Raw genomic sequence first — 27,979 nt, forward strand, 5'->3', positions numbered from 1 at the left:
AACTTGTATTTGAGTCTTCTGAGGTTACAGAATTCCATTATAATCAGTTAAATCAAACATTACATATCTTGTTGCAAAATAATTGTATCCATTTTTTCTACCTGATGTTGAGATTGTTTTACTTATCTTTATACCCTAGAGCATCTAGCACAATATGAGGATATAAGAAGGCCTCAAAATGTTCCATGGAATTGATGAATAACAGACGTCTGAATAGATGACAATCAGGCCAAAAGTAACACATAAAATGGATAACCTACATGGAAACATTTCATGAATGCCACAGGACCTCAGAAAATGCAATAAATTGAAAGTAAAAACAATAACCAAAAACAAACAAACATCAACATTAAAAAAAAAAAACAACAACAACAACCTTTCTCAGCATACAACAAACAGAATAGACAGGAGAAAACACAGGTATATATGTGCCAGGGCTATATATGTTATATTCATTCTGCTTACCATTAAAAATAAATAAAAAATAATACAGCCTATACCCTTAATTTGCTCAAATGTCACCTAAAGTAGCTCTGAGAAGTTTTACTTTTCAAGGAAAATCAACTCATTCTTCAATCTCTAATAGGACCCAAAAGAAATACTTATCAACAGCAAAAGAATGTTAACAGTAGGGGAAAGGAGGGAGGGGGAAGATGAGGAGTTACTGCTTAAGGAGTACTGAGTTTCTATTTGGGGTGATGAAAAACTTTTCAGAATGGAAAGTGATGGTTGCACAACATAGTATGATTAATGTCACTGATTTGTATACTTAAAAATGGTGAAAAGGGCTAATTTTTTGTTATATTTATTTTACTACAATAAAAAAATTGTTATGAAACAAAACTGGCTGAAAACTCATTATGTCTAATTATACTTCTATCAATCTTACAAAGACAACAGAAAAGAACGCTGCTTTGAGTTGGAAATGACAACATGATTTCCTGAAGCCTATGTGATAACTTAAATTTTTATATTGGGAAAGGACAAAAGAAAATAGATCAATGAAACAACGGAAGACAAAATAATGTTTAAAACCTGGCACCATAGTATCAATTAGGAATACTAAAAAATATTCAAGACATGAGCCACTGTGTTGCAGAATTAGAGAGGAAAATAAAGCAACTCCCACTAGATGCATGTAGGAGGCCTCTATGTGCAGCTATAGAGAATTCTTTTACTGATATAAACAAAGTCCAACCACATGACAGGCCACTCCTCTTAGATGAATTTTTTTTTTTTAACTTATTGGGAACATTCTTCAAGTTGATTGAGTTATTCCACCACTTGCATTTGTGATCCTGACACCGATCTTATCAGCAGAACATTTAGATAATTAAATATTTAAGATATGTTAACAAAACGTACACCAGCTGAATTGGGTCAAGTAAGCAAGGAGTTAAGAAACTGGTCCATATTGACAAACACTTTTATCTTAATAAGAAAGTACTATTCAGAAATACAGAATCATTAATATTGAGAATACTTCCACACTGACACTTTTATCACTACCGCTCCTTTGGGGGAATAAAAAAGGACCCATTTAATGAAGGAACATTAGCAAAAAGGAAATAAAACATTCATACCAAGTTTGCTCTGCCTCTTATGGAAACAAATAATCATACTTATATACAGACCTTCTAAACATCCTATAAATACACACTAAGTGATTTAAAGAAATGAAATGGTAAAGTGGAACTAACTCAGAATCAAAATATTCTCCTTTCAAAAAAATAAACCTATACATAACTTCAGTGAAAAAGAATGAGGTACAACTGAAACAAGATAACCAGTTTGTGGCAAAGTGGCTCGTTTTCAGTTTATTCATTAAAAAAAAGATAACATTTACATTTTACCCAATTCTGCATGAATAACAAAATTAACCATTATGTGATTTAAAAACTTCCCTCTAATTTTTCCTTTTACATACAAGTCAGACATTTCATTTAGTACATTTTTACCAAGCCAGTGGGACATATGGAAAGGTACAGGGCTTGATGAACTTCTAAAATTGCTGAAAATCTAAGAAAGAGAGCATCAGCAAATAATCTACACACAACCTGCTTTCTAGTTACATTCCAATACAACTTAAAGCAAATGTCCTTAACTTGGATCCATGACACTGTAGAGGAAAAAATTATATCTTTATATTCACTAACATCTAACTGAAATACAGCAGTCTCTTTCTCTGTGAATGGAGACCACTAATCACAGTAGATTTAGTAGAACTTGTGACCTTGTCAAAAGGAAAAATTTCAAACTTTCTGTATCACAGTTGTTGTAGATAACTTCGATATATCATTTATGCTCAACATTACTTCAAAATTAGTTGTTAACCACTGCATCTCATTATTTAATACACTAATAACAAAGAACATATATTGCTATCTTAAAATTTTCAAAAATCTTTTGATTAACTTTATTTTGATGTAGTTGGTTCTCTTTGCAATCACAAGTATTTTATCTTATGCATTTAATAACATTATTCTGAGGATGGGTCTTTCCATATTAGCAAACGGGTCTAAAACAAAGAAATAGTTAAAGATTCTAATTAAAGGAAATGGTGATAAAACCTTAGTAAATGACATGATAGTGTACTAATTTTTACACTAAATTTTAAGAGATAAAGTCAAGTAAAAATTACTTCATTTATTCAATAAAATCCTCAAAGTATCTCTTCATGTTACAAGATCTGTTCGTGCAGAGTAAAAAGGTCTGAAATTGTTTACTTTTGTCTGCTATTGTATAGTTTACAATTTTTCTTTTAACACATATATACTACCTTTTGTAATTTTAAAAACTTAAAATTAACAATAGATGCTAAAACTAGGAAAGTTTGCTGAGCAACAGAATACTTACATAGTATCAAATATATTTCCCCAAAAAACTACTAGATACAAAGGAAAAAATAGCAATTTTACCCTGGAGAAACCTGACAGACACCCCTTAACCAAGTGATTCAAGTTAACATACAGTAGTGGGACTAACAGATATCATGGTACCAAGATATGATGTACCAAAAAGGACACAACATCACTTATGAGGTATTCATGCCAAAAAATGCATAACCTCAATTTAACTCTGAAGAAATTATCACCTAATTGATAAACCTAAATTGAGAGACATTCTACAAAAAACAAATAGCCTGTAGTATTAAAAAAAACAAAAAACAAAAAACTCAAGGTCATGAGAGACAAACACTGGGAAATTGTTTCAGATTAAAAGAAACAGGACTTGAATTGTCAACTTTCACTTAAACTACAACAATAAAAAAAAGAAACAAGACTTCTGATTGGAGCTACGATAGAGTAATAGGGACTGGAATAAAGGCACTCCCATCTCTTACAACTGGAAAAGGGGGCACACATTGGACAACATGTAATACAAGCCTGTATACCTAAAAGAAGGGAAACAAATGAAGTGAGCTCTATGATGGCCCCAGCTTATTGCCTGGAGGCAGTTTCCAGGTCACAGCACAGGGAAGAGGAACCCAAATACAGTCTAGTAGTTTCTCAAAGTTGAGGAGAGAGACTGGAGCTCAGGGAAGCCAGGACAGCTAGAATTGGGAGAGCAGAGTACTGTAAATGAGAGAACTGTGCGCGCACGGACACATGAGCTCTGGGAATCTGAAGGGAAGTAAAAAAACAAAACAAGTTGCCACCAAGTCCATTCTGACTCATGGCAACCCCATGTGTGCAGAGTAGAACTGCACTCCATCAGGTTTTAAAGGCTGTAACCTCTCAAAAGAAGATTGCCAGGCCTTTCTTCCAAGGTGACTCTAGGTGGGTTTGAACTGGCAATCTTTTGGTTGATAGTCAAGCACTTAACTGCTTGTGCCACCTCGGAACTCGTAAGCATTTGACTGAGAAGTGATCTGTGTGTAAGAAGAAACCACCTGAGGCCAGAGAAAAAAATCACAGAACCATGGGAAAGCAATAGGCTGAACAATACTCAAGGCACACCAAGGGCAGCTGGAAATAGTTTGTGTTACCACGTCAGAGTGGAAAAGACACTACAATACAGAGAGCTATCAGATAGAGTACTCAGAAGGTGGCACCACAGTAAAACCCACTGCCGTCAAGTCGATTCCAACTCACAGCAACTCCATAGGACAGAGTACAACTGCCCCATAGGGTTTCCAAGCAGCGGCTGGAAGAGTTGAACTGATCTTCTAGTTAGTAGCCAAGCACCACCATAGCAGTGGGAATAAATTGTTGCTCTTAGCTGCTGTCGGGCTTGGCTCTGACTCGTGGTGACTTGATGTACACAGACCAAAGGGCTTCCCCATCCTATGCTATTTTCCTGATTGTTGGTATGTTTAAGCCCCTTGTTGTGGTTATTGTGTCAATCCATCTCATTGAGGGTTTTCCTCATTTTCATTGGGCCTTTACAAACATGATGTCCTTTTCTGGCGATTAATCTCTTTCCTGATGATGTGTTCAAAGTAAGTGAGTTGAAGTGTCACTATTCTCACTTCTAAGAAACATTCTGGTTGTATTTCTTCTAAGACTGATTTGTTCGTTGAGTCTTCCTGCAGTGTCCCTTCCCTTCCTGCACGATTTCCTCTCTGCCTTTTTAGCCCACATTGAAAACATGAAGGACCATAAGCAGATGATGGGGCAGGACCTCAGCAGCTCTGCCGGACCCAGCTGGTGATACGTCACTCGTCTGTCAGCAAGTGGGTTGCAACTGTACCCTCGCCCAGAATGAACTGCATGCCAGTCCAGTCTCTGTCCAGTCCCACCTCTCCTTACACAACTCTGTGCCTGTGTGGACACTCACACAGACAGTGCACCCAGTGAGGCTGGCTGCAGCCAGGGGATCACAAGGGTGGTGGCTGAAGGGTTGAGGGAAAGAGATAATGTGGGGGTTGGAGGAGTGGGACTGTTTGTGTTTAATCTTCATGGTGGGGGGCAGGGGATATGGGCTGCCAAGTCAAAGAGGATGATATAGTGCTGCCAACTTGGCTATGAAAACCACTTGATTATACCTCTGCTTTTTGTGTCATGAAGAACTATCTTAATAGTCTCAATTTTAATTTCTTTGCTATAATAAAAATTTATTAAACACCAAAAAAAAAAAAAAAAATAGATGCTCATTAGGGAAATGCAAATCAAAATTACAATGAGACACCAATTTACACCGACTACCAGTTGCCATCATGGAGTACCTGGGTGGCAAAATTAAGCGCCAAAAATTGGTGGCTTAAGTCCACCCAGAGGCACCTCGTAGAAAAAGGACTGATGATCTACTTCCAAAGGATCACAGCCTCTGAAAACCCTATGGAGCACAGTTCTACTCTGACACACAGAGGGTCACCATAAGCTGGAATCAACTTTACAGTAGTAAGGCTTTCTTTTTCTTTAATCAGTTGCCCTCAAGTCAATTCTGACTCATGGCAATCCCATGCGTGTCAGAGTAAAACTGTGTTCCATAGGGTTTTCAATGGCTGATTTTTTGGAAGTATATCACCAGGCCTTTCTTCCGAGGTGCCTCTGGGTGGACTTGAATATTCAACCTTTCAGTCAGTAGTCCAGTATGTTAACTGTCTCTACCACCCAGGGACTCCTCAAACCCAGAAAAATGGACATTATCAGAAAAATGGACAATATGTGTTGGCGAGCACATGGAGAAACTGGAACCTTTGTATATTGCTGATGGGACTGTAAAATTGTGCATCTGCTCTGGAGAATAGTTTGGCAGTTTTTCAAAAAGTTAAACATGGCATTATTACCATACGACCCAGCAATTCCAATCCTAGGTATATACCCAAAATAGCTGAAAGCAGATGCTCAAACAGATACTTGTATACCAATGTTCACTGCAGCATTATTCACAATAGCTAAAAGGCAGAAGCTCAAGTGTCCATCAAAAAATGAACGTATAAACAAAATGTGGTACATACATACAACGGAATATTACTCAGCTATAAAGAGAAATAAAAGTCTGATACATGCTACAAAACGGATGAATCTTGAAAACATCATGCTGAGTGAAATACAGACCCAAAAAGACGAATTTTGTATGATCCCACTCACACGAAATATCTAGAACAGGCAACTAAACTGCACAGAAAAAAAAGTTTATTAGTGGTTCCCAGGGGCTGAGGGGAGGAGGAACAGGAGTCACTGATGAAGGGGTACCAAGTTTTTGTTTAGGGTGATGTAAAACTTTTGGATATAGACAGTGGTGATGGTAGCACAACATGGTGAATGTGACTGTCACTTAAAAAATAATTAAAATAGCAAAATTTTTGTTATATTTTGCCACAGTAAATTTTCTTTTTAAAAAAGGGACGTTTATACTGTATAATTAAATGTCTACCATGTACTGAACACCAAAAAATTATCTTAAAATAGTTTCCTAAGAACATAAATACCTGAAGACAAATGGACATATCACTAGAAAATGCTCACGTGAAATCAGAAAGCTTGTCTGTGTCTAAGAAAAAAACTAAGTAATGAAACATTCAATCTCACATATTTTAAGTTCACAAATTTTAATATACCACAAAATGCAAAGGACTTTTCAGATACCTAATAAAGACAGTAGCAGCACTTGGAAATGTTGGGGCCTTAATCCCTGCTGCATCCCTGCTTACCTCAGGCTGCATTAAGAAAGAGTCCTGCATGTGATCTCGAACCTCTTTCAGGAAGCTTGGATGGCTACCTACCTAAAAAAGATTTTAAAAAAGACATTATAGGACATATATAGAAAGATTGCTACATAGAAAGGTTAGCAAGCAATCTGTAGAAGTTAATTCTCAATTGTGGCTTTGTGACTTACAAACTTTAAATATGAGGTGCTTTCATTCCAACTGTTAAATGCCGGTCTGCTCTGTCCCCACCATTTTTTGCCCAATTTACAGAAGAATTATCAAATACTTTTAATTACCTAGAAAAAATGATTTAATGATAGCAATAACAGAATAATGGGGCAAGGAATTAAAAAGAGATTTGATTTCAGGCCCTAATTAGGCCCTGAAAAAAATCACTTTTTTCTCTTAGATGATCTAATGTGTTCTAAAATCTCTTTGAATCTATTAAAGTATAATTCTTATAATGAAATCTCAAAGCATTAAATTGAGTCATTTGGAGATCATCATCATTGGCAAAATGGGTTGTTGTGAGAGAACTTTTTTAAGGCACATATGATAACTTCCAAGGAGGCCCACTGGTACGCTCAGCTGCTATCCGAAAGGCTGGCAGTATAAACCCACCCATAGGCTCTTGAGGAGAAAGACACGGTGATTAGCTCCCGTGAAGATTACAGCCTAGAAAATACTATGGGGCAGTTCTGCTCTATCATATGGGGTCACTATGAGTCGGAATTTACTTTGATGGCACCTAACAACAACAACATGGTAGCTTCCAGCACATAACACAAATTTACATCCTTGCTCCTTCCTTAAAGAAAATTTCAAAAGACATACTTCCTGATTTCCATTAAAGTAAAAATACTATACTGAAAAAGGTAAACTACTGAAAAACAAATATTAAGCATTATACAGTCTCCACTGCCAGAATCTAGTTTATTCATTACTCCAGAAACTGAGAAATGAGGACACAGATAAACAACAAGGATAGCCAAAGTCAAATGTTAGAGACAAGGGTAAAAAAGAAAAACAAAAAACAACAACAAAAAAAATCACCATATAATTTTAGTTCCTAAGCTGCAAGGAAAAGACATTGACTACAGCCTATAGCATCTAGTTTAGTGGTCTCCAAACATGTCTGGTCATGACCCTTTACCAGTAAAAATTTATGCATGGACTCTCTATCTATTTATTATTTTGAAGAATCAAAGATGAAATATCATTTTAAAATAATTCTTATTTTATTTAATAAGAATACAAACAACATTTTTTAAAATCCACTACAGTGGAATTTCTTTAAATACTGGTCTAATAACTAACTTAATACAGTTAACTTGAGATTCTAAGTTCAATTTATTTTGATACTTGGTTTAGCTATCTTAGCTGATGAAGAGTTCTCACAGGAAAATTCCTCAAGATGAAAAATTTCCCACTCGTTCCAAAGTTTCTTTGAATGAACACAATATTTCTCACCGTTAACAAGCCATGTTTACCTTTACATGACATACATTAATTTTTCCAAAATATGTGCTATGGATGCTCGTATCATAATAAAAGGTCAGCCAATTTAGTACACATGTTCTCTTGTAAAAGAAAATGTCTATTCCTTATCGAAGTTCTATTTCTTCAAAAACTTCTCTAAGAAAACCAGTAAATGTATGTATAAAGATTTTCATGGTCACAACTCCCTTTATTAGTAAATACTCTTCTAGATTTCAAAAGGTCTTATTTTTATAAAGTTAATCATGTCGATGATAACATGCTGCAATAAAGAAACATAAGAAGACTAAACAGTGAAGAGAAGAAAGCAGACCAGGTAGGAACATCAGGACGTAAGGAACAACACAGCGGAGAGTTTCCTGGGTTTTCTTTTTGCCACGTATATCCTCGACTTAAGAGCTGAAGAAGCAATCCAGAAACGACAATGGATCCAGACCAAAACAGCTCCAACAAAAGCCTGTTCTCTCAAGCAAAAGGACCAGGAAAAAGGCAAATGCAAATTTTAAGCATTATACAGTCTCCACTGCCAGAATCAAGTTTATTAATTACTCCAGAAACTGAGAAATGAGGACACAGATAAACAACAAGGATAGCCACAATGAGATGTAACTACAAACCTACCAGAATAACTAAAACAATGACAACACTTAATGCTAACAAGGATGAGGAGGAACTCATACACTGCTGGAATATAAAATGGTACAACTGCTCTCCATCAACTTGCCAAATTCTTAAAAAACTAAATATACAACTACCGTATTGACCCAGCAATAGCACTGCCGGATATTTATGCCAGAGAAGTGAAAGCTTACGTTCACACAAAAAGCCCAGGTGTCCCTAAATGGTTAAACTGTGGTACAAACACACCATGGAAATATTACTCATCAATAAATAGGAACAAGCTACTGATGCATGCAACAACTTGGATAAATTTCCAGAGAATTATACTGAGTGAAAAAAAGCCAATCCCAAAAGGTTATAGATTATATGATTCCATTTATATAACATTCTTGAAATGATAAAATTATGGTCATGGAAAAAAGATTAATCATCAGGGATTAAGGGGGGAGGAGGAAAAGGGCTGTAGAGAAGTGGAGGTGGCTGTAAAAGGGCCAGCGTGAGAGATCCTTGTGATGAAAATGTTATGTATCTTGACTCTATCAATATCAATATCCTGACTGTGATATTGTACTATGGTTTTTTTTTGCAGGATGTTACCACTATGGGAAACTGGGTAAAGGGCACACATGATCTACCTATTTATTCCTTACAAATGCATGTGGATCTACAATTGTCTCAAAAAAAGGTTTACTTTAAATAAACATAAATCAACAATTTCTTCCTCAAATGGATCATCTTCACTGGACTATATGAGCATCCCATACATTGGAAGCCCCTGACAGTTATCTTATTATTGAAATAAAAATATTATGCCCTATCTTTACATTAATATATGCCCAAGGAACAGCTAGATGGGTTCAAACCACCAACCTTTTGGTTAGCAGCCAAGCAAATAATCACGGTGCCACCAGGGCTCCTGTGAAACTCAATACAATCCACAAAATGTGCCCTATGCTGATAGGATTTTTAAAGGGAATTATAATTACTTTTGAGAAAGTTCAATTTAACTTTAGCAGAACATAAAAATCACAGAAGATTTCAGAATCACTGTTTTAAGACAGATTATCACATTTCTACAAGGATTTGGGAATTAGAGTCAATATGGACTGAGACAATTCTAGGCAGTTCAATCATTCGATTTCTGCTCTAGTATTTGCATTTTGAGTACTGGCTTCTCTTAGTTTTGTTTTAATTTACCTACAATAAAAATGCCGTTTGTTTGAATCAGATAGACTTTCTTCTATGAATTTATTTACTGAACACTCATTTGATATCCTTTGTACAAGATACTAACTTAAGACTGTAACCCCAAGGCGTAATATAACAAAACTCTTTACAGGTATCTTGACCTAGGCAGTAAAGGGGGGAAGAGAGAAGGAAAGGAGGGTCTTCTTAATAACTGAAAGTGTACCGAATTTCATAACTTGATTTTGCCCCCATCACACCTTTGGGTATATCACTCTTACCATAGTCTCTAATCAATGTACACTTACTATATACCATCTTATGTGTGATCAATAGCAGCCAGATTAATTACAGAAAGCATTAAAAACAATAACAATAAAATTTAAGGAATATACTTTGTGTTGCAATTCTACAGTACATGAGAAAAAAAAATCAGAAGAGACACCTTGGAAAAACCAGAGCTAACAAAAAACTGGAAGTCAAACATTTTGAACAAAAATGATTACTTTGAAAGAACAAAGATTCTATGAAAATACGGTATAAATAATTTATTACATAATAAAGAAGGCTCTGTAGATAAAATTTTTTCCAAAAAAGATAGTACAAAAATGGACAAAGAAGAGTGACAGGCAATTCACAGAAAAAGAACTACAGGTATCCAAGGATACATGAAAAAGGTCTCAATCGCACTTATTAATAAAAAGTAAAACTATGGGCATGGGTGTCTGAGAATATAAGGTATTAGCAGTCTCAATAATTCCTTTTCTTTTGAATGGGTTCAACCTGCTATAAGGCAGTTTAGCACTATGTTATTAAAAACCTTAAAATTCACATACCCCGTGACCCAGCAATTACCCGTTGCCGTCAAGTTGATTCCAACTCATAGCTACCCTACGGGACAGAGTAGAACTGCCCCACAGGGTTTCCAAGAAACAGCTGGAAGATTCGAACTGCCAATCTTTTGGTTAGCAGCCTGAGCTCTAAACCACTGAGCAACCAGGGCTCCACCCAGCACTTAGGCACCTCAAATTTCTACCTAATGAAATAAACAAACATTCAGGATAGAAAAACAAGTATACTACAGCATTATTCATAATAACAAAATACTAGTAATAGCCCAAATGTCCAATTATTAGTTAAAAAATAACTTTACATTCAAATAGAATATTATACATTTTATATATTTTTAAAAAAAACAAGTGCTAATTTGACAATAAAAAAGACAAACAACCCAATTGAAAAATGGACAGAGGACTTGAACGGACATTTCACCAAAGAGGATATTCAAGTGGCCACCAAGCATATGAAAAGATGCTCAACATCATTAGCCATTACAGAAATGCAAATCAAAACCCCAACGAGATATGAGTTATTACCTCACCCCTACTAGAAGGGCAATGATTAAAAAAGGAAAACAACAGGTATTGGCAAGGCTGTGGAAAAACTGGAACCCTCATCCATTGCTGGTGAAAATCTGGAAAACAGTTCAGCAGTTCCTCAAAAAGTTGAACATAATCACTATGGTATATGTAACTTTGAAACAACAGCACCAAACAAAACTATATGTACAGGTATATGTGTATGTATGTAGATATGTATCTGTATAGGTACGTATATATGAGTATACATGTGTGTACATATAGGTGTGACTGTATGCACATACATTTATATATAATAAAGCACGTAGGGGGCACAGTTATGGACACTTCTTAGACATAACCAAATACCTCGCAGGATTGGTTTCCTGGGTTTGAATGTTTAGGACCATAGTCTTGTGGGTCATCTCGATTAACTGGCATAATATAGTTCATAAAGTATATGTTCTACACCCTAGTTTGGTGAGTAGTGTCTGGGGTCTTAAAGGCTTGCAAAAGGTCATCTAAGATACAACTATTGGTCTCTACACATCCAGAGCAAGAGAGAAAGCAGGAAATCAAAGTTTCAAAGAAACTAGTCTACAGGACTAACAGTCTACAGAAACCACAGCCTCATCTACCTTAACACCAGAAGAACTAGATGCTGCCCAGCTACCATTACTGACAGCTCTAACCAGGCCACACTAGATGGACCCTGATAAAATGGGAGAAAAATGTGGAACAGAACCTCAGATTCCTTAAAAACAAAACACAAAAACAGACTTACTGAACCAGCTGAGGCTAGAGGACTCCTCAAGACTATTGCCCTAAGATACTATAAACCTTGAACTGAAACTAGTCCCTAAGGTTACTGTTTAGCTGCATAACAGATTAGCTCACAAAATAAAGAATACCACCCATGAGGACTGTGCTCCTTTCAAAGATCACCTATATGAGACCAAATGGTCAACAGATACTTTAAAACAAAGATGAGACTGTAAGGGGCAGGGAAATTAGACTAACGGAAATGGAACAACCAGAACAAAAATACTAAAAATGTTTACACACTGTGAAAAACGTAACCAATGTCACTGAATAATTTGTGTAGAAACTGCTGAATGGGAACCTAAACTGCTGTATAAACTGTCACCAAAAACACAATAAAATATTATTTTAAAAAAGTTGAACACAGAACTACCAAATGACCCAGCAATCCCAATCCTAGGTATATATCCAAAAGTAAAAGCAGGAACACAAACGAGAATCTGTACACCAGTGCTCACTGCCTCACTTTTCACAATATCCAAAAGGTGGAAACAACCCTAAATGTACATCTACAAAGGAATGGATAAACAAAATGTGCTATATACAGACAATGGAATACTACTCATCCATAAAGAGAAATGAAGTTCTGATCCGTGTCAAAACATAGATAAACCTAGAAAACATAATCCTGAGTGAAAAGTCAGTCGCTAAAGGACAAATACTGTATGACCTTACTGACATGAAATAAACAAATACATAGTAACCAAAGCTTATTAGTGGTTACCAGGGGTGGCAGACAGGGGAAAAGGGGAAGTTTTTATTTAGGGGACACTGAGTTTATGCTGGACCCCTGGTGGCACAATGGTTAAGAGCTATGGCGCGCTACAGCTGCTAACCAAAAGGGCAGCAGTTCAAATTCACCAGCTGCTCCTCAGGAGACTGATGTGGCAGTCGGCTTCCGTAAAGATTACAGCTTTGGAAACCCTATAGGACAGTTCTACCCTGTCCTACAGGGTCACTATGAGTTGGAATCAGCTCAACAGTGACGGGTTTGGAGTTTATGTTAATGGTGGTAGAATAATTTGGAAAAGAATAGCAACAAAGGTTGCACAACATGAAGAATGTAATCAAAGTCACTGAATTATATATGTGGAAACTGTTTTGTTGTGTGTATTTTCACTGCAATTAAAAAAAAAACTAAGAACAGAAAAGAATTAAGGGTTTAAATATTTTGGATTTTAAGTCCACAGAAATCTAGAAAGATACAATAGTTACCTTTCTGGAATAAAACAGAGTTGGCAGTTTCATTTTCTTCTCTACTCATATATGTAATACAAGTCAAACAGAGTCACACATCAATCCTGAGACCCGAAGCATCACATGAAGAGATAAAGAACTCAGCCAAGCACTGAATAGAATAAGAAACTGACAGAGAACAAAGAGCGAGGAGAGATACATGCAGAGGTCCCCTATCACCTACTGCAGCATGGATCCACCATCTTGGTCCCCTATTGGAGATCAGCGAACAGGGGGTACGAGAAAGCAGCTTCACGGAGCTTCCAGCAGGAGACAGAACAACCGGTAACCAGTGATACAGGCTTTCGCACCCCCCACCCTTCTTCACCCCCACTTAGCCTCCTCTGCTTCCTGCAGCCACAGTCTCTTGGCCGGGAAGCACCAGCTTCACCCCAGTGTCACTTGGATTCCACCCGCCCACACTGGCTGGCTCCCTGAGTGTCTTTTGTTGGCTGCTGGTGTTGCTTTTTTCTACTTCTTTAGATTTCTTCCTTATCTCTCACCACCTCCCCCTCCTTTCAAACACCTGGCTCCATGTGCCATCTTTGCTTCTTCCTGAAAGGCTGCGAAACACTGCTCGACTGTGAAACTGCTTCCCGGCCTGTGCCACCACAGTGGTGGGACCTCCGGGGATTTCTTGTTAGTTTGTTTGCTCTGATTTGCTCTGTTTTGATTTGTTTGTTTTCTTTTTCTTGGCTTGGGAGCCCCTTCTAGCCAGGCAGTACCACACGGCTTGGAAGCTACTCCCTTACTCTGCCCAGATGCACATGGACACCCCAAGGGCATTTCTTTTTTGTTCATTTTCTTTTGTTTGTTTGTTTTCGGGTTTTTTTTTTGTTGTTGTTTCTTTGTTTTGTTTTCTTCTCTCTCTTATTCCCTTTTTGTCTTTCTTCATTTCGTTTCTCAATTTATTCATTTTTTTCTTTTACCCTTTTTCTTTTTTTCCCTTTTGTTTTTCTCCATTTCTCGGTCACTCATCTCTCCACTCCAACACCAAGCTCCCTCAGCAATCTTTTCTTTTGTTGTTTGTTTGTGTGTATGTATTTGGCTCCTGTTCCTCTCTCCTCTCTCTCTCCTCTTTCCCATACCCATCTTAGCTCCACACATCACAGTCTCATCCCTTTCCTGCCTACCTGCACCCTGTGCTGAACATTACACCCTCAAGCAGCACAGGCACGGCGTACCAGAACCTGCCCTGCATTGATTCCCAGCCCAACCTGTCTGACCTAGTATGTGTCACAAACAACCCATCCTAGAAACTCCCCTTCTGCTAGACCTGCCCTGCTGTACCATACCTGAGTGACTGACCCCGCCCATTGGGGAAGGAGATGAAAAGTATAGTGCCTACAGACGAGCAAACAACAAAGAACGCACAGCCCACCTGCTCAGACATAACCAAATAAAACAAAAAAGCAGGATGAAACAAACAAATCTACAATCAATAAACAAGGAAAATAACTACTGAATGCCCTAGAAGACAGCACAGAATATCAAAACATACACAAAAACAGGGCAGGATGGTTCCAGTAAGCATCCAAAATAAAACACCAGATGACTTTCCAGTAGAAGAAAAGGCACTGGAACTACCTGATACGGAATTCAAATCTCTAATATTCAGACCTATCCAAGAGTTGAACCAAAAAGCATGCAAAAATGAGGAAAAAATAGACAAATTCACGGAAAAGGCAGAAAAATTCATGGAAAATACAGACAAAAAATGGAAGAATTCAAGAAAATAATAAAGGAACAAAATGCTAAAATAAATGCACAACTAGAAATCATACAAAAAATCCGAAACATAAACAACAAGATTTCAAAAATTAACAGTGTCATAGAAGGGCTGAGGAGCAGGTTTGAAACGATGGAAGACAGGATCAGCTAAAACTGAAGACAAACACTTGGCTACAACTCTGAGGAAAAATCAGAAAAAAGAATGAAGAAAAACGAAGAAACCCTGAGAATTATGTGGAATACAATCAAAAGCAAAAATCTGCGAGTCATCGGAGTTCCAAACGGGGAGAAAATGGAAAACACAGAGAGGATCATTGAAGAACTGCTGACAGAAAACTTCCCCAATATCATGAAAGATGAAAAGCTGAGTATCCAAGAAGCTCAACAAACCCCATATAGGACAGACCCCAAAAGAAAATCACCAAGGCATATCATGATCACACTCGCTAAAACCAAAGACAAAGAATCCAAAGACAAACAAAAAGTCACATACAGAGGAGAAACAATAAGACTAAGCTCAGATTATTCAGCAGAAACCATGCAGGCAAGAAGGCAATGGGATGACATATATAAAACCTTGGAAAAAAAAATTGCCAGCCAAGAATAATATATCCTGTAAAACTCTCGTTCAAATATGATGGTGAAATTAGGTCATTTCCAGATAAGCAGAAATTAAGGGACTATGTAAAAACCAGACCGAACTTACAAGACTTATTAAAGGAAGTCCTTCGATCTGAGAACAAACAATATCAGACCACAGGCGGAATACAGAACACAGGATTGTAGTAGCCAGATACCAACCTAGGAAATGAACTCTTAAGGACTATGCAAAACCAAAAGAATTATAAAAGGGAACCAGAGAGGTTAATCTGTAAATGACAACAGCATCAGAACAATAAAAGAGGGAATAAACGGTGTAGGTGTAGAACCTTCTAATGGAGAGGAAGGCAAGGCAATACCAAGTAATAATAGACTGGTTCAAATCTAGGAAGATAAGAGTAAATTTCGAGGTAACCACAAAGAAAGTTAACAAACCTACTCACCAAAATAAAGAAGAAAAGCATGAAGTCTCAGTAAAAACAAAACCTACAAAAACAAAAGAAATGAAAAAAAATCCACAAACAAAATGAACTCAGCACAGGAGAGTAAGAGGAACAAAGAAAGCGTCAGCACCACAAAAAAAACAGCACTACAAAATGCAATCCCACTCCTAGGAATACATCCTAGAGAAATAAGAGTCATCACACAAATAGACATATGCACACCCATGTTCACTGCAGCGCTGTTCACAATAGCAAAACAATGGAAACAACCTAGATGCTCATCAACAGACAAATGGATAAACAAACTATGGTAAATACACACAATGGAGTATTATGCAATGATGAAGAACAATGATGAATCTGTGAAGTATCTCATAACATGGATGAAACTGGAGGACTTCATGCTGAGTGAAATAAGTCAATCACAAAAAGACAAATATTGTATGAGACCGCTACTGTAAAAGCTCATGTAATAAGTTTACACAAAAAAAGAAACAATCTTTGTTGGTTACGAGGGATGGGAGGAGGAACTAAATAGACAATAGATAAGTGGTAACTTTGGTGAAGGGTAAGACAGTACTCAATACTAGAGAAGCCAGCACAACTTATACAAGCAAAGGTCATGGAAGCTCCATAGACACTTCTAAACTCCCTAATGGACTGAATTACTGGACTGAGGGCTGTGGGGACCACAGTCTCGGGGAATATATAGCTCAATTGGCATAACACAGTTTATAAAGACAATGTTCTACATTCTACCTTGGTGACTAGCTTCTGGGGTCTTAAAAGCCTACGAGCAGCCATCTAAGATACTCCACTGGTCTCAACCCTTCGGGAGCAAGGGAGAATGAAGAGAACAGGATACAAGGAAAAGATTAGTCCCAAGGACTAATGGACCACAGCTACCAAGGCCTCCACCGGACTGAGTCCAGTACAGCTAGATAGTGCCCAGCTACCACCACTTACTGCTCTGACTGGGATCACAACAGAGGGTCCTAGACAGGGCTGGAAAAGGATGTAGAACAAAATTCTAACTCACAAAAAAAAGAACAGATTTACTGGCCTGACAGACTGGAGAAACCCTGAAAGTATGGCCTCCGGACACCCGTTTAGCTCAGTGGTGAAGTCACTCCCGAAGTTGACCATTCAGCCAGGGATTAGACAGCCTCAGAAAACAAAATGGGACTAATGAGGCACAGCAGTCCAGGGACAAGGACTAGAAGGTAGGAGGGAACAGGAAAGCTGGTGATAGGGAACCCAAGGTTGAGAAAGGACAGTGCTGACATGTCATGGGCTTGTGAACCACTGTCATAGGGCAATACGTGTACTAACTGTTTAATGAGAAACTATTTGTTCTACAAACCTTCATCTAAGGTACAAAAAAAAAAAAAAAACAGAATTATCTAAGTGAGATCAAATTGACAATAGTAACTCAAAGGTTTGATGGGAAGCCTACGGGGCAGTGAGTTGAAGATAATGGTGATAGAATAATTTGGAAAAGGATAATGAGAACAGCAGCACAACTGGAAGAATATAATCGATGTCACTGAATTGTACATGTAGAAACTTTGAAATGATGTAACTTTGGCTATGTATGTTTTCACCAAAAAAAAAAAAAGTTCCTCCAAGGTCGAGAACGGAGAGTGTTGACGTGTCGTGGGGGTTGTTAACCAGTGTCCTAAAACAATATGTGTACTGACTGTTTAATGAGAAACTATTTGTTTTGTAAACCTTCATCTAAAGTACAATTAAAAAAAAAAATTTAAAGGAAAAAAAAGAATATATCATTGTATGATAAAATAAACTAAAAAGAAAACAAAAAAAGACCCTTACTTACACATCTATGGAAAAGAATACATTAAGAATTGTCATGGATTGAATTGTGTCCCCCAAAAAATGTGTGTAGCAACTCGGCTAGGTCATGATTCCCAGTATTATATGATTGTGTTATCTGATGTGATTTCCTTATGTGTTGTAAACTCTACCACTATGATGAGATTATACTGATGAGGTTGACAAGATTAGTGTCTTAATGCAATCTCTTTTGAGATATAAAAGAGAGAAGCGAGCAGAGACACATGGGAACCTCACACCACCAAGAAAGCAGTGCCAGGAGCAGAGCACATCCTTTGGACCTGAGGTTCCTGCACTGAGATGCTCCCAGACCAAAGGAAGACTGACACATCACCAGGGCCTTCTCCCAGAGGCTTCTCCTGGAGCTGACGCCCTGAATTTGGACTTGTAGCCTACTGGACTATGAGAAAATAAACTTCTCTTTGTTAAAGCCATCCACTTGCGGTATTTCTGTTGGAGCAGCACTAGATGACTAAGACAAGAATGTATACTCCACACCCACTAGAATAGCTATATCAAAAAAATGGAAAATAACAGGGTGTTCCTGCAGTTTTGGAGAAACTGGAACCCTCATCCACTGCTGGTGGGAATGTAAAATCATACAATCATTGTGGAAAACAGTCTGATGGTTTCTCAAAAAGTTGAACATAGAACTACCATATGACCCAGCAACCCCAATCCTAGGTATATTCCCAGAAGTGAAAGCAGGAACACAAACAGAAGCCTGTACACCAATGCTCACTGCAGCATTATTCACAATCGCCAGAAGGTGGAAACAACCTAAGTATCCATCAACAGATGAATGGATAAACAGAAAAATGAAGCTCTCATACATGCTATGACATGAATGAACCCTGAAAACATGCTGAGCAAAACAAGTCAAATACAAAAGGACAAATATTAGATGACCCCACTTATATGAAATCTCTAGAAGAGTCAAATGCAGAGACAGAAAGTAAATTACTGGTTACTAGGGGCTTAGAAGGGTAGTAGGGAGTTACTGCTTAACAGGTACTGAGTTTATGTGTGGGGTATGAAAAAGTTATAGAAATAAATAATGGTGATGGTTGCAGAGCATTATGAATATAATTAATGCCACTGAAGTGTACACTTAAAAGTGACTAAAATGGCAAATTTTGTTATACAGACTTCTACTACAGTAAAAAAAATTTAAGGCATACAGTAAATTTAGTTAATGTCCTTGAATTGTACACTTAAAAATGGTTAAAATGGCAAATTTTATTCTATGTATATTTTACAATTAAGAAAACAAAACTAACTACTATTTCCTCTTCCCACAAAATGGAGGGAGGAATGACAAATTTCCCACAATTCATGGGGGGGAAGGTAAAATCAATGGATTAATAATTTAAAAACTGAATTTTTTACTTTGAAAATACATTACTCTCATCAATAACTTAGAAGTTATTTTCTCCTTTTTATGCTCTGGAACAGTTTAAACAACATTGGAACTATCTGGTCTGTGTTTCATGGAATTGCCCTCTGAAATCATCTGAGCCTGGTTCTTTTTGTGGGGGTAGTTCTTTGGTAAGTTAGGAGCACTTGTGGCACAATGGTTACGTGCTCAGCTGCTAACCAAAAGGTTGGCAGTTTTGAATTCACCAGCTCCTCCTCAGGAGAAAGACATGGCAGAAAGATTACAGCCTTGGAAACCCTATGGGGCAGTTCTACTCTGTACTAGTGGGTCCTATGAGTCAGAATGGACTCAAAGACAACCTGTCTGGTTAGGTTTCTTTGATGACTACCTCTTATTTCCATGAAAATTGGTCTGCTTAAAATGTATCTCTTCTAGAGTTAATTTAGGTAAATTGTATTTTCACAGAAAATTAGTCACTTAATCTAAGTTTTCAAAATTTGTATATATGGTTGTACAAGGCAGCCCCTTATGAAGGATTTTATTCAGTTTTCTCTATTTGATGCTTAAATCTACCTTGTCATTTATTTTGTGTATTTGTAGATGTTTTTTTTTAACCTCTTCTCCTGACTGGATTAGCTACTGGATTATCTAGTTTTTTAAAAAAACCTGATTGTGCAAAGAAGCAGAATTTTTCATTTTTAATATGTCTGGTTCCTAATTCATTTCTACTTTTATCATTATTATTGCTTTTCTTCTCTTTTCTTTTACTTTGTTTCCCCAATTTTTTTAGTTTAATTAATTTTTCAATTTTATCATATTATTTAAGTACATAGATTTTTCTGAGCATTTTTATAAAGCAAATATAAAACTGATACCTTAAAGACTATACCCGAGGGGAGGTAAGGAAATTATGGATGAATCTCATTTATTCATATCAATAGAAAGACACTAAATAAAACACTAGCAATCAGAACCAAAAACCAATCCCAGTGCCATCGAGTCAATTCTGACTCATGGCAACCCCATGTATTATCAGAAGAGAACTGTGCCTATAGTTTTCAATGGCTGTAATCTTATGGAAGCAGATCACCATGACTTTCTTCCATGTGCCACTGGGTAGAATCAAACCACCAACCCTTCTGTTAGGAGCTGAGCACAAACCATTTGTGCCACCCTATAACCTCCAGCAATCAGAACACACCCATTTTAAATATAGTAATGACCAAACCAAACCAAACCCATTTCCGTCGAGTCAATTTCAACTCATAGCGACCCTACAGGACAGAGTAGAACTGCACCATAGGGTTTCCAAGGAGTGCCTAGTGGATTCGAACTGCCAACCTTTTGGTTAGCAGCCGTAGCTCTTAACCACTATGCCACCACAGTTTCCTAATAGTGACCAGATATGCTGTATTCCAGTAATGGAAGGATGGTTCAATATTAGGAAATCCATTAATATAATTCCTGGTTCAATATTAGGAAGTCCATTTATATAATTCACATATTAATATATCTATGAGGGAAAAAAAAAATCATACAATCACCACTATAGACACTGAAAAGACCTTCAACAAGACTCAATACTCATTTCTGATAAAATCAATGGATACTTCTTTAGCATGATAAAATATGTTTATATCTCAACCCTAAATCCAGCATCTAATTTAAATGAGGAAGCACTGAAGGTATTGCCATTGGAATAAGAAGGTACCTGCCATCTCCACCGTTTAAAATTGTATTAGAGTTATCAGGAAACACCACTGGGCAGGAAAAACAATAAAGAGAACTGAAAAGGAAGATCAATTTGCAGATGGTATTTTGCAGGTGATAATGGATGTTGTAGAATATCAACCAAGAATGATAATTCAGTTAGGTAGCAAGTATTTAAAATCACTGGACAAAAGGGTAAAAGTAATTTTAATTAATGAATTAAAAAAAAGATAGTTATTTGGGAGCAAACAAAATTTGATTCATACCTAAACTATATGTTAGAAAAAATTCCAAACAGATTAGAGATCTGAATGATAAATTAAAACTTTATAGACAGTAGAAGAAAACTTGAAAAGTGTTTCTTAATAACAGTGTATGATACAAAATCAAAAGCAAAAAATAATTTTTAAAAAAACAGGTTTAAGTATGAATACATTAAAATTAAAATTTTTACATGACAAAAATAGTACCATACAGAGGGAGGGGGGAAGGGAGAGTCTTAGCTTAAGAGGATGCTGAGTTTCTGTTAATAGTGGTGGAATAATCTGAAAATGTAATAGTGGTGATGGTTGCACAACATGATGAATGAAACCAATGCCATGAATTGTGCATGTAAAAAATGTTGACTTGGCAAATGTTTTGTTACATATGGATGTATTACTACAATAATAACAATAAAACACCATATTCCTCCATAGCTGTAACACAGCTATGGATGAATCTCACAAACACAGTGCTTAGACAAAGTAGCCATATTCATACATTACATATTAATTCCATTTACATAAAGTTTATAAACAACTCAAACTATGATGTTAGAAGTCAAAGACGGTGGCGACCTCTGGGTAGGTGAAAGGGGACAGTGACTGGAAGAGAGTACAACAGGTTTGATGTAGAACTAGTAATGTTCAGTTTCTTGAACTAGGTTCTTAAAAATCAAGACGAAAGACACAGATTTAATCTTTATTATAACACTAAGAGATAGGTATTACTATTTCACCAACTTTACAGCTGATGAAGACAGGGGGAGGTTAAGTAATTTGCCCAAGGCACATAAGTAATACTAATTCGTAGCGCCAGAATTTTAGCCCAGGCAAACTAACTAAAGCCAGCACGCTCAACAAACTCTCCAGGTATCAGAAGATAATAAATGCAACATCGCCACCAACAACAAAGAGTATGGTGAGTCTTAGAGATTATAATTAGTCTGATCCTTTCCATCACCCGTATCTGTAAGAACTTGAAGTACACCACCACAACGTAAACCCTAAGAAGGCAGGGACTATGTCTCTTTTACTTCCCGCTATTATTCCTAGAACCCAGTACAACCTAACTTGACCAACATAATATTTGCCAGATAAATTATTACTGCAGGAACAAATTAAAGATTAATTTTGAACATTAAAATGTTCAATTATTAGGAAAAAATACAAGATGATAAAAGCCCCAATACAAAAATGAGTAAAGACACGAATAAAAAGTTCACAGAAAAGGAACGACATGGACAAAAAGCTCCAAAATATGATAAACTCTTCATCATCATTCCTAATACCAACTAAAACTACAGAGATACCATTTTCAGCAATCAGATCAGTTTGTTAATATTCTGTTTGCGAAGCTGTGGAGAAACAGATACTGAAGTGAATGCAAAATGGCAGAATTACAATTATCGAGGGGAAGTTGACCATACCTAACAAAATAACATATTCATTTACCTTTGGTCAAGCAATCCTACTTCTAAGCATCTACCCTGAAAACATACTTCCACAAATACAGAGTAAACTATATGCCAGGTTATTCATCATCCATTAACTGTAATAGCAAAAGACTAGAAATAACCCAAATGCCATCAACAGCAGACTGACTGAATAAACTGTAGTACAGCACAGTGGTGTCTGGGATGTGTTTAACCACTAGCGCTGGGGGAAGAGCCTGATTTGTATCATTTGCTGCAGAAACACTTCCACCATGGCTAATTTCAGACTAACAAAATAGCACTAAACACAAAACTGGGAAGAGATACACAGAAGCACACCATTATTTATATAGTATTTCCCTCGTACAAATATAATAGACATAAATAACACTAAGAGCCCACAGATAATATTAAAGTGTAGTAAAACAGTTCAGAAGTGATGAGTTTTGAGCATTTATTATCTTTGTTTTAAATGTAATTTATTTAATTCTAAGTTTTTATAATTTAACTTTTACTAATGGTTGTGTTTAACACTCAGTTCACAAAATTACTGAAAATTTAACTACGCAACCATAAAAAAAGGATGAAGACGATCTCAACATACTGATAGGGACTAATTTCCAGAATATACTGTGAAGTAAAAAAAAAGGAACAAGCAGGCCAGTATACATATTATGCTACTTTTTGTACAAAAAAAAGGAAAATAAGAATGAATTATGAATTTCCTTATTTTTGTTTTTCAGAAACAAACAGGAAACAAACATTAACAAGGAAAATTACTATCTATAAAAGATGGGAATGAACCAAAAGTGAAGGATAGAAATGGGAGCTGGTCTTTTCTGAGTATATTTTTATGTGCATTTTACATTTCAACCACGTATATAAATTCAAAAATATAGCCAAATCTAAAAGAAATAGCCTTAAAATTGAAATTAACATTAAAATTCAAATATAAGATAATAATTGCCAAGCTAAGCTTTAACCGTTTGAAAAATCCTAGTTGCACCTCTCTACACTCTACTAAAAAAAAAAATTCAAGAGAAATCAGTCTGCCAGTATTTATCTTTATCTGTAAAATCACAAGTTTATTTCCAATAATCTATATATATTTCAGTATTCTTTTGTGCTCAGTCATGTCCATAATATGAAGACAACGATGGAATTAAATGACATTCCATTATAAATCTGGATAATAAATGCTGTTAGAGTAAAACTATTAAAGCACTTTCAAAAGAATAAGAACATTTTAATCAGAACATGAATTACCTGTTTATATTCACTGACACAACTTTGACAGCAAAATCTTTTCTGCTGACCATCAATCACAAGAACATTATTTCCAGCACCTTTGCTTGGTAAGTACTCTCCACACTGTTCACAGCAATTCATTATTAAACCATTTGCCATTCTATATCTATTAAAGCAGTGGTCACTGCACAGCTTGTGAGTCATATTTTTAAAGCTAACTTCATGGCGAATCTAAAAGAAAAGCAATAAAAAAAAAATCAGTATGACAAGTAGCTAAATAACTAGTTCCTCCAACAGAAACAACGATGCCCCAATAATTTTTCTGTGGAAAGCATGTTTCCAAGGAGATAAAGCACATGTCATTATTCTTTGAACTGCTTTTATACACACAAAGAACACAAGGCAGTTAAAGAGGACCAAGGGGGAAAAAAAATCCCAGCAAGGACATCAAGACAAACTTCTCTAGAGGTATCTAAAACTACCAGAAAATAACCCGGTTTGGTTAGCTTTTATATTGATCTGCATAAACAAACAGACTGAAAATCTTCTCCTAGACAAATCCAAAAGGAACTGTAAATAAAGTATACTGCCCTAAAAAAGGGAGGAGATAGAGCCAATATTACAAATACTCAGACTAGGGTAGGCATACATAGATTTTTTTCTTTTTATTCAAATGCAGACCTCAAACCATACAATGTGAAATTATCAAGAAATATTCCCTCCACTTGTTTTATTTCTCAGAAAGGTTATTAACTGTCTTTCTTGTGTAGTCACCTTCATTTAAAAAATAAGTATTAATTAGCAGACAAAAATCAACCAAAATACTATAGTGTTTCTGTGAGTACTTCGAACCTGAGGAAAAAAGAGGCAATCAACATTATATTTTAACTTCTCCTAAATCTTTCTACCTATGGGAAAGTGAGACTACAAAATGGTAATTTCTAAGATAGTTTTCAAATATTCTCATTTTTAAGGAAACATGTATTGATGAAAGAGTATATAATAGCTATTAAATAAAGTTTTAAATATTCCTATTAGAACTAAATGATAAAGTACAAAATACAAACCTCTGTTAGTTTACCACAGATTGTACATCTTGATTTATTTAGAACTCCTTTAGTAGGATTCTGTTTGTCTTCATAGAGTGACAAACAAGATGTACTACAAAATTCCTGGAAGGACTCACTTGAATCCACCTGAGCAACAATGGTTCCTTTCATTGTAGTTATATCTCTGAAAAATAAGAGGTACAACATGAAGTTAAAACTATTGTAAAAGAAATAAAATATCAAGAGTATTATACTAACTGACATTTTTCATTTGCCCACAGATTTAAATCTGACACCATTTTTGTATCTAATAAATCACTATCACCATTTAGAAACTCTTGGCAATAAAATATGAAAGCAGAAGATTGAGAAGCAAATATATTTTATAATATTAAACCCTTACCATGACTCAATTTATCTTCAAACTAAATAATACACCTTTCAGATTTTAGGAACACTCAAAAAAAAAAAAAGCTGTTATTAATTATATTTAGTTAATGTTAAGGACTAATTTATTGAGTGTAAATTTATATTTAAGTAGCATACTGAGTTATCCAGGTCACTAGAATATAACACACATTCATTCCAGAAAGGATTATTAAACTTAAATAGAACTCCCACTCTCCCCAAATAACACTGCCCACCATTCTGCACAGCTTTTTAATAGCAATTAGAAATGTTACCAAACAACAGTATTAATGACCTTTGAGGTTTTCCTTTAATTTGAAGTTTCAGGATTCTATATTCAGTATGCAAATCTGGATTATAAAGCAATCCAAAAATTGTGTAACAATTCTCAGTATTTGAATTAAATATGTACAATATTGAATTTATTAAACACGTACACAGCACTGAGCCCTTTCCAGAGTTCTAAGATCTAAAAATAGCTTCACAGAATTGGGCTGCTCCAAAAGATGGTACAGAAAGTCCACCTGGTTTAACCTTGGATATAATATACCATATTCCTGCTACTTTTAAAACCAGTGAAGCCATAACTAAAAATGGCAGAAGAGAGGATCCTATCTCTCCAAAGCTGGAAAAACTGGTATCAGAGTCTTCTAATAATGAGTATTCTAATGACTTGGTAACAAACATTAAAAAAACACGCATAAAATCCAAAGACTTGTCAATTTTAAATTATACTGATTCCAAGCTGTGCAAAATTTAACCTATTTTAATACAGAATTAAAATCTGCTGCCTTCGAGTCAACTGACTCATAGCAACCCTATACGACAGAGGAGAACTGCCCCAAAGGGTTTCCAAGGAGCAGCTGGTGGATTCGAACTGCCGACCTTTTGGTTAGCAGCTGAGCTCTTTAACCACTATGCCACCAGGGCTCCAATACTGAATTAGTCACACATAAAATAAATTCTTATAATTAATAATGCAAATAAGCACGTATTTTTACAAATTCAAGCAGTCCAATGGAGATTACAGAAGTAATTATTTGTAAGAGGAACTGATGATGCAAGTAGTTAAGCGTTTGGCTGCTAACCAAAAGGTCACTAGTTCAAATCCACCCATTGCTCCTTGGAAACCCTATGGGGCAGTTCTACTCTGTCCTATAGGGTCACTGAGAGTTGGAATTCGATCCAAGGGCAATGGATATCGTTTTTTGGGGTTTTATATCGATCAATCCCAAAACCTGTCTAAATACTAAACCATCTATTCATAAGTCACATGTGCTTGATGAAGAAACTCCAAAACCATTAAAAATTTGGGTTGGCTTCAATACTAAAAAAAAATCTTAAAATTTTTTAAAATATAGCTCACTTTTAAGACTGATACTAACAATTTTTTAAAAAACTTTATACCAGTATTTAACCATATGGAAGATAAACCTTACTTTTTACACATAACACAGAGTTTCTTTGGAGCAGGCTTGTGAGAGAAGGAAGAAAGGCAGGTGGTAGAACAAAACAGGTGAGCAGATCCTTTTCGTTGATAAGCTGTTTGTCCCTTCTGCAAAGGTTTTTTGCAGTTTGCACAAGTGACTTTAACTGGTTTAGTGGGTTGCTGTTGGGCAGAAGGCTGGAAAATCTGCTTAGGAAGTGAGGCCACTGGTGATAAAGAATCCACTCCAGGTTGTTTCTGATTACGGGGAAATGAAGCTGACTGGGAGATCCAAGAATCTTAAAAACAAAATGTACAAGAAAGGGTAAGGAACAGGTATTTATACAAATTAAAATTTGTATCCGAGAAATAGTTTTAACTTCCCATTCCGCACAAGTTAATAAGGCAGCAGTACAGCAGAAGGTAAAGGCACAAACTTTGGAGTAAGAATATCTGGTTCAAATCCCAGCTCCATCACTTAATAGACTGGGTAAATTACTTAAATGCTGTGCCTCATTCTTCTCTAAATTGAAGATGGTACTAATCTCATAAGAACTATAGCACTTAAATGCAAAAATACATTTAATAAAGCATATAATGATTCAGTACTTACCTACAGTAAGTACTAAAGAATACTAGCCACTAGTAGTTATCAAGCAGGAAGTAGTCACGGAATTTATAGATTATTACTTTAAGTAAGGAATACATACGTGCACATAAAAGTGTAACAAAATAATGACCATTCAGAACCTTCAAGAAATATGACGCAGGTCTGAGATAGTTTATATGCTATTTATTTTCAAAATATCTTTTTAAGAACAGCTTTTCCATATAAATACATATGTTTAGTTCCACAGCCTCTATACCACATAAAATCACAGAAGTTACTGGCAGAGTGTTACACAGAAATGAAGGTATTAAGCCAAAGTAGACAAACTAATCCAACATCTGAGTACAGTTTCAATATATTCATCTTTTCCTCTTTAATACTAGCTCCCTTTGTACTTAGCAAGAAGTCTGCAACTTACTGCAGTCATTAATGTTCCACAGATATCTCACTACAGCATCAATACCATAAGCTATTTTCATTTTGCTTCTAATTTCTACTACTTTGGCCTCTCA

General features: G+C 36.1%; 1 protein-coding gene across 8 annotated transcripts in view; it reads right to left on the minus strand.

Annotated features, from left to right (window-relative positions):
- The window catches only part of ZMYM2 (zinc finger MYM-type containing 2), a 107,835-nt gene that overhangs the window by 48,974 nt on the left and 30,882 nt on the right, over positions 1-27,979 (minus strand). For 7 of the 8 annotated variants that reach the window (XM_004388404.2, XM_023742471.1, XM_004388407.2 and 4 more), the window contains 4 exons: positions 26,871-27,156; positions 25,042-25,207; positions 23,993-24,205; positions 6,599-6,670 (listed from right to left, as the gene is read on the minus strand). In XM_004388404.2, coding sequence (XP_004388461.1) covers positions 6,599-6,670; positions 23,993-24,205; positions 25,042-25,207; positions 26,871-27,156 — 737 coding nt within the window. The remainder of the gene's footprint in view (positions 1-6,598; positions 6,671-23,992; positions 24,206-25,041; positions 25,208-26,870; positions 27,157-27,979) is intronic. The other variant, XM_023742470.1, reaches the window with a different exon arrangement.

This window comes from Trichechus manatus, unplaced genomic scaffold (assembly GCF_000243295.1).
Source record: "Trichechus manatus latirostris isolate Lorelei unplaced genomic scaffold, TriManLat1.0 scaffold00210, whole genome shotgun sequence".
Lineage (NCBI taxonomy): Eukaryota > Metazoa > Chordata > Mammalia > Sirenia > Trichechidae > Trichechus > Trichechus manatus.